Source organism: Acinonyx jubatus, chromosome C2, assembly GCF_027475565.1.
Source record: "Acinonyx jubatus isolate Ajub_Pintada_27869175 chromosome C2, VMU_Ajub_asm_v1.0, whole genome shotgun sequence".
Lineage (NCBI taxonomy): Eukaryota > Metazoa > Chordata > Mammalia > Carnivora > Felidae > Acinonyx > Acinonyx jubatus.
Window position 1 is genome coordinate 82863209 of NC_069384.1, and position 8906 is coordinate 82872114.

The 8906-nt window shown below is 38.4% G+C and overlaps 1 protein-coding gene across 1 annotated transcript in view; it reads left to right on the forward strand.

Moving 5' to 3' along the window:
- Nucleotides 1–2448, forward strand: part of LAMP3 (lysosomal associated membrane protein 3) — a 45190-nt gene extending 42742 nt beyond the window's left edge. The window contains exon 6 of the mRNA XM_015063595.3: nt 1897–2448. Coding sequence (XP_014919081.3) covers nt 1897–2030 — 134 coding nt within the window. The 3' untranslated portion in view covers nt 2031–2448. The remainder of the gene's footprint in view (nt 1–1896) is intronic.
- Nucleotides 2449–8906: the final 6458 nt, after the last annotated feature.

The following is an 8906-nucleotide window of genomic DNA, read 5'->3' on the forward strand; positions in this document are numbered from 1 at the left end:
ATGATGTTTTACCTTACAAACCCTTGCCCTCACCTTGTTCTTCTTCATCCCGTTCTCCCCTTAGCCATCTATAGGCCATTACTTTTATTGGTTTATCATGCATTTATCCTTCCAGATCTTCTTTAAGTAAATGCAAGAAATATATCTTCATTTCCTCTTTACTTACATAAAACATTGTAGTACTACATGCATTTTTCTCTGCGTTACTTTTTTCCCCTTAACATGTGCTGGAGATTTTTCTTCTTTACTTTTTTTTTATTTGGGTACAGCTGACACACGGTGTTACATTAGTTTCAGGTGGACAAAGTAGTGATTCAACTTCCCTATAGGTTATTATGTTCACCACAAGTGTAGCTACACCTGTCACCATGCACCGCTATTATAATATCATTGACTATATTCCCTATGCTGTACCTTTCATCCCTGTGACTTATTCGTTCCATAACTGGAAGCCTGTGTCTCCTACTCCTCTTCACTCATTTTACCCGTTCCCCTACTCCCCTTTCCTCCCCATCAGTTTTTTTTTATGTATTTATAGACCTGATTCTGCTTTTTGTTTGTTTATTCTTGTGTTTTCGATTTTTAGATTCCACATACGTGTGGAAGTGATATGGTATTTGTCTTCCTCAATCTGACTTATTTCACTGAGCATAATACCCTATAGGTCCATCCAGGTTGTTGCAAATGCAAGATCTCATTCTTTTTATGGCTGTATTATATTCGATTGTGCGTATATGTGTGTATATACGTACACATATCACATCTTCTTTAACCATTCATCTATTGCCTTTTCTCTATCCTTGAATAAGATATAGTTCTCTATACTTATTTGTATTCAATCAAGTTCCCTTTTATCCTCATGGCTCTCCATCTTTCTCCAGTTGAGACTGACTACATTTTAAACAAACAGAATAAATACTCTCTAATGAAATAAAGAAAAAAATTTTTATTTTCAAAGTTTATTCATTTATTTTGAGACAGAATGTGCGTGTGCGCACAAGCGGGGGGGGGGGGGGCGGGCGCAGAGAGAGAGAAAGGGAGAGAGAGAAACCTAAGCAGGCTCTGCGCTGACAGCTTGAACCCACGAACCATGAGATCATGACCCAAGGGCTTGAACCCATGAACCACGAGATCATGACCCAAGGGCTTGAACCCATGAACCACGAGATCATGACCTGAGCTGAAACCAAGAGTCGGATGCCTAACCAACTGAGCCACCCAGATGCCTCTAAAGAAAAAAGTTTTGACAAATTTACAAATGTTCATTTTTAAGCTCTCATAAATAATTAGAACTTTAAGTGTAGCAAAAAAATATTTTACAAAGTAGATAAACATCACAAGTTTTCAAGAGATCAGGTATAATCTAACAACAATCTCTTGTATGTAAGCACATTCTACTTTTCAGAGAACACACCTGGAAGAAAACATGTCTAACGATTATTAAGTATCTATTAATTGCTGGGGGTGCCTAGGTGGCTCAGTAGGTTAGGAGTCAGACTCTTGATCTCAGCTCAATTCCTGATCTCAGGATCCTGAGTTCGAGCCCTGCATTAGACTCCATGTTGGGCATGGAGCCTTTAAAAAAAAAAAAAAACCTATTAATTGCTGCAAAGATAAGGGTATCTTGTTTAATCCCCCAAGAATCTTATACATTATTTGCTTATTTTATAAATGAGGAAATTGCAAGGTTCAATAACTCATCCAAGTTCACACAGTTAGTGGTGAAATTAAAAGTCAAGCTTGGTGGCATATCAACTATACTTCAATTTAAAAAAAAAAAGTCAAGCTTGGATTTGACTCAAAAGTTCATATTCTTCCCACTCTCGTCTGCTTTCTGGTCTGTCCTCACCAAACCTTACCTGCTATATTGTATTTTTTTCTTTCTCCCTCTCTTAGTTGACGAGTGTTCATCTGACTACACAATTGTGCTTCCTGTGATTGGGGCCATTGTGCTTGGTCTCTGCGCTGTGGGTTTGATTGTCTATGGAATCCGCCTAAGACGTGAATCATCTGGATACCAGAGAATCTAATTGGTTCCCAGAGGAAAAGAAAATAATGGAGTTTAGAGAATTCTTTCATCATTTCCAGAATGTTGGGGACTTCCCTTAGCGTGAGTCCTTCTGACAATATAAACCACCGTCTTTCACAAAAACTAAGTCATTTCTGATTTAAATTCAAGCAACAAATCAATTTCTACGTATTTTTTGTTTATTTTATGAAAGATATAGTGAGCTGCTTGAGTATTTTCCAGTTTCCTTCAAAATATTTTAACCATTCAAATCAACATTTGAGATATGTTAAATTAATATAATGCATGTAAAGTGGTATATGCTCCCAAATTATAAACTAAAATGTTAATTGTAACTAATGCTACCTGTGCACATTGGAATTTTATTTTATCCTTCATCTTTCCCAATAAAAAAAAATGCCTCTTCTTTGTCTATAAAATGGACTTCCAGAACTTTTCTTATCCATGTTTTATATGATATACATGTCTGATGATCTGCTTGCCTCCTTTCCACTTTAATTTTTGTTAATCATCAAAAATCCCACTATATCACAGTTTGTCTAGGTTTGATGTGGCGTCAACAAGAGGAACAAATCAGCTTATACTTTTAATCTTGATGACTCCTCCTGCAGAATCACTAAAGGCTAAGAATTAGGTGGCTACAGACAACCGAATTAAATAATAATCAAGAAACATAATCCTTAATAGTTGAACACATATATGCCAGACACTTGGCTAAGTTTAGATACATTCCATTTAATCCTCCCAACTTATAGATGAGTAAACTCAGACTTGAGGAAATTGATCATCTCAATGTCACCCAGCTAACAAATGGCAGAGCCAAAATTTGACTGCCAGTTGGTCTGGTGCCAACATCTACGGACTTCACTACATCATCTTGGCTACAAGAACAATGACACTGAATTCTGCCTGAAGCCTCACACCAGCAAGTGCTCCTTTTTTCACAGAGAAAAGGAATTTCTCCAGAATCATGAGAGATAAGGGGACATGAAAGGACTTGGTAGATAATGAAATAGGAGATCTTTAATAAAGTTCTCTGCCTCCTTGAAGGAGACTAAGGGGCTCTGCAAAACATCAGTTTCTCATTTTTATGGGACTGTGCAGCTGTGGATCTAAAGATAAAGGAATGGAGTAAACATCTCAACTCATTTTTTATTTCTTTGAAAACAGAAATCTAACCTCCAGCCAACTTTTCTTTCTTGAAGGTAGATCCCCCCCTTGTGGTAACTTGCTTCTTCTGCTCTGTTAGAACCACATTTTCTATTCTAGTACACTTTATTCTGTAGAGCAGCCTGCCAAGAATTGTATTCACTGCTTGTTCTTACAACTAAACAAACGAACTAAGTATACTAACAGAAAAGACCACATACCCCTAGAATTCTTTAGGAAAGGAATAATTTGGGTCACCCCAGAGTACATAATGACTTTCCTGATTTGTTCTCTTATGAGTCAGTAGGCTTGGCAAGGTCCTCAGTTTAGTCTTAATGGAATATGAGTTGAATTAGAAGTTTTTGTAATAAAAACTTATTTTGGAGGTTAATTTATGTCTTTAATTTCTGATAACTCAATTTTCATGCTATAAAAACTTTTTACTATGGTAGTGGAAGAGTTTTGCTTGAATCAGTAAGTTAAATCATCTTTCTATAATTCGTTTTGTTTTATTCTCTACTACCACTTTATTACCAGGTAGGAAGACCTATTTGAAAGAATCTGAATTTTTGAGAAGTGAACCATATTAAAGTTATAAGTTAAATCTCTCAACTCTTCGACCAGACTAACAGACTGGATTACTGGTTTACTTAAATGCTGCCACGAATTCATCCAACCATTTATTCACTCATTCAACCAACACTGAATAAGGACTTTCTAAATACCATATACTCTGTTGTGGATTGAGATAAATAAGAAGTCCTGTATTAGGTGTATTAGTCCTGTATATCTACTTAACAAGTTAACTCAAAACTTAGCAGCTTAAAACAACAAACATTTATTTTCTCACAGTTTCTGAGGGTCAGAAATCTGACAGCAGCTTTACCTGGGTGGTTCTGGCTCAGGGTCTCTTACCAGGTGGCATTTAAACTGCTGACCAGAGTTACAGTCATCTGAAAGTTCAACTGGGGCTGAAGGATCTGCTTCCAAGTTCACACCATGTGGCATATCTATAGGAATGCTCACATCATGACAGCTGACTTTCCCCAGGTGAGTGATTCAAGAGAGAGACACTGACTACCTATTCCCAAAAGTTACATACCATCACCTGTGCTGTATTCTATTGGTCACACCAACCATCTCTGGTACAATGTGGGAGTAGAGACCAGGAGAGGTGGAAATCAATGGTGACCATCTTGGATGCTGGCTATTCCAGGTCCATTTTCAAGGTTCAATTACTGGTACTTTCTGGGGGGAATTCAGGTAAATAAATTCCAGTATTTACACTAATAATAATGGCTTAATAGGAAACTATACAAAGGGCAATGAGGGCATGGCCCTTTCCAGCCCGCTACCAACTCTATCCCAGGTGTAGCACCTCCCCAGGAAAGAAGCCTCTCAGGCTCTGGTGCTAACAGTGTACGGACCAGCTGCTGCTCAGGCAGATTTGCCTTTTCACAAAGGCTGGTAGTTGGCCCATTGCTCTACAACATTAACTGATAGCTTTGCCTCAGGGATGTGTTAACTCTCCGTCATAATATAATCCAAAGAGATCGGGACCACACAGATATCCCACAGGACATCACACTGAACCATTATTTTGATGACATTATGCTAATTAGACAAGCACAAAGCGATTATTATGTTGGAGGTCTTGGTAAGAAATATGTATTCCAGGAAGCAGGAGACAAACCCTATGAAGATTCAGGGACTGACTAGTTCATTGAAATTTTTAGGGAGCCAGGGGGTCAGGGCCATGCCATATATCCACTTCAAAATAAAATGCAGATGTTTTGCATGTTGCATCCTTTCTACAAAGAAGAAACCATAGGTTCTTAGGTTCTGGAGGCAACATTCCACAGCTAGGAAAAGTCATCTGCTCATTTACCAGGTGACATAGAAAGTGATCAGTTTTGAGTGGGGCCAGAACAGGAGAGGGCAGTACAGCAACTCTAGGCCATAATGCAATCAGCCCTACTGCTTGAGCTCTACAATCAGGCAGACCTCAGCGTGTTGGAGATATCAGTGGTGAAAAAGGGACAGTATGGAATTTTTGGCAACCTCCAGGAGGAGAATCATAACACAGGTCCTGGGTGTTCTGGAGTAAGGCTGAGGCCATGCCATTTGCTGCAGAGAAATAGATGCCCTTTAAGAGTCAGTCTTGGCATGTTACTGGGTCCTGGAACACTTGACTTTGGGACACCAACTTACCCTATATCCAGAATAGCCCATTTTGAGCTGGATTCTGTCATATCCACTAAGCAATAAAGTCAGATGGGTCTAGCAGTAATCAGTTGTAAAATGGGTAATATGACAGAGGTCAATAAACTATAGCTCATGGTTTGGACATCTGTTTTTGTAAATAAAGTTTTGTGGAGTATAGCTATCCGGGCCCTTTTGTTTACATGTTGTCTATGGCTGCTTTACAACAGCAGAGTTGAATAGTTGTGATAGAAACTGGTCCACAAAATCTACATGGGGCTGGATCTCACAAACTGGGAGATCATAACCTGAGCCAAAACCAAAAGCTAGAGGCTTAACCACTGAGCCACCCTGGTGCCCCTCATTGTGGTTTTGATTTGTATTTCCCTGATGATTAGAAATGTTGAGCACCTTTTGACATAGGTGTTGGCTATTTGTATGTCTTCTTTGTACAAGTGGCTATTCCAATCCTTTGATCATTTTTAAGTTGGATTATTTGGGTTTTTATGCTATTGAGTTGAATGAATTCTTTGTATGTTGTAGGTATTAACCTGTTGGCTTGTAACCCTCCTGGGAGCTTCCCAGGTGTAATCTAAATTTAGCCCCAATACAAGGAGGGCAAGGAGAGACCAAAGGAAGGGGCAGGTCACTCCAGGTTGGTAAGGTGGCAGTTTTAATAAGCAAGGAGAACTTACATATGAAGCTTGTCTTGGGCAGCAACAAGACAATTGGATCCCCACACCTGCCTGCTAGATCTTAAAAGTTTATAAAGAGGTCCTAATTGGATTCAGTCACATATACCCTCCAGTCGTTTTCAACACATCACCATCTCAAGGCTGTGTCCTTAGAGCAGCCTCTGGGAGTGGGAAAGGCAAGCAGAACCCACATTCTAAGGATAGGGGAGGGAGTGAGGAGCCTTTGAGCACCTGAGTCCAGCTCAAGGATTAATCGTCAGTCATATCTTTTTTGATGACGTTCCCCAACAAAACCTCTTATCAGATATAGGGTTTGCAATTATATTTTCCCATTCTTAAGTTGCCTTTTCATTTGTTGACTGTCTCCTTTGCTGTGCTGAAGCTTTTTAGCTTGATGTAGTCCCAACTTGTTTACTTTTGCTTTTGTTGCCTTTGCTTTCAGTGTCATATCGAAAAAAATCATTGCCAAGACCAATGCCAAGGAGCTTTTTCCCTATGTTTTCCTCTAGTGGTATAAGAGAGAGGTCCAGTTTCATTCTTTTGCATGAGGGCATCCAGTTTTCCCAGCACCATTTACTAAGGAGACCATCCTCTCCCCATTACGTGTATCTGGCACTCTTGTCAACGACTAGTTGATCATATATATGCATGGGTTTATTTCTGGGCTTTCTACTTTGTTTCATTGGTCTGCTCATATTCTTTGACAGCTTTCTATTATATTACAGTTCTCTTTTCTTATTTATTTGTGGGAGTTATTTATATATTAAGAAAAGTAGCCCTTCATCTGTGATAAGAGTTATAAAATTATTCCCAATTTACTGTTTGTTTTTTCCTAAGTATGTTTTGCTCTGCATAGCTTCAAAAAATTATATAGTTGAATTTATTAATTCTTTTTCTGTTATAGTTTGAGTATTGTGTTACACTTAGAAAACACCTTCCTCTTTTAAAGTCTCCCATGGTGTCTTCTAGTTCTTTCATGCTTCCATCTTTTACACTTAATCTCTTATTCACTTGGAACTTATTTTGATTTTAGGTGTTAAGAAGTGATTAGGGGTTCAACTTTTTTTCTCAGAGAACTAGCCTCTTGTCCAAATATCACTTCTTTAATTATTAAGTCTTAAAATCTAAAATGTATGTTCCATTTTATTTATTTTTTTATTTTTTATTTTTTTAACACCTCCTATAAACCAGCTGTTTTTTTTTTTTTTTTAACGTTTATTTATTTGTGAGACAGAGAGAGACAGAGCATGAACGGGGGAGGGTCAGAGAGAGGGAGACACAGAACCTGAAACAGCCTCCAGGCTCTGAGCTGTCAGCACAGAGCCTGACGCAGGGCTCTAACTCACGGACCGCGAGATCATGACCTGAGCCGAAGTCAGCCGCTTAACCGACTGAGCCACCCAGGCGCCCCTGTATGTTCCATTTTAGCAAGGACCTGTTAAGCATCTATGAACATAGGTTTTTTTTCTTTTAAACTATTAGTAAGATTAATTAATTATATTAATATTGAATCATTCTTATATTTCTGGAATAAACCTAAGTCATGGTATATTATTTTCACATGCTACCAGATACTTTAATTAATAAAACATTTGGCAGTTTTTACATTGATATTCATAAGTGAAATTGGACTATATTATGTGTGCATGCTATCTTTGGTAATTTTGGTACCAATGACATGTTCTCTTCGTAGAAAGAATGAAAGACTTACTTTGTGTGTGTGTGCTCTAAGACAGAATTAATAGCACTGGAGTCAACTACTATTTACCATTTTGGTGGAACTTCCTTGTGAGAGAAGCTGGGCCACGTGCTTTGGCGGTGAAGGTGAAGGTGGAACTGAAGGTAGTGGAAAGATAGTTCTTTGCTAACATTTTCTCGTTCTTCTATGGTAATCGTTTGATTAGATTTTCCATCTCAGGATCTATTTTGGTACATTGTATTTGCTTGTAACATCATCCATTTTATCCAAGTTTTCAAATTTATTTGCTTAAAGTTGAGCAAAACTAGTCAAATCTATAATTTGTTTTCTGTATGTGACTTTTTCCCACTTATTTTTTTTATCACAGCAAATGTGCATTGCCCCCCCCCCCTTTCTGGTTAAACTATTTTGCTGTTATTAATTTCTTCTCTAACCTCTGGATTTATTAGCCTTTATTACTAGTTTCTTAATTTATTAATTTCTTTTATCATTACCGATTTCTTTCTTCTGCTTTTCTATGTTTATTTTCATATTTTTAACCCTTAAATTGGATAATTAATTTACTTCCACTATAAATTTGCTTATGAGCCAGCTTTAACTATGTCCAAACAAGCATCTGTATGCAGTATTTTTATTTTCTAGATATTCTGCAATTTCGGTTTGACTTCCTCTTTTTCCCAAGCCAACTAAAACACTTTTTTAAAAGTTCACGTAGTTGTGACTTTTTTATTTTAGTTGTTTTTTATTTGTTTTTGTGGGTTTTTTTTTCCTCCCCTTTCTTGAGAACACTAGAAAGTTATGTATCTTGCCCTTCACTGCATTTGAGTTTTCCCCCGGGACTCCTCTTCCCCCACTTTCTCGCACCTTTAATGATAAAGATCAAGAGGAAAGTTCTCCTTAAAGCCCGACGAGAACGAGGGAACCCTGCGGGCCAGTAGAAGAAACAGCAAGCCAGCCCCGCTGGTCCTTCGGTGAATGACGGCCAACCCCTGGTTCAGTAGGCGCTGCGCCAAGGAGAAGTAGGGACCCCACCTCCGCGGGCTTGTGGACGATTGGCCAATCGTCGCCTCCGAAGTCCTGCTCTGTTCTTTGATTGGTTTTGACGGAAAAGCCCCCACCACGCTTTAGAGGC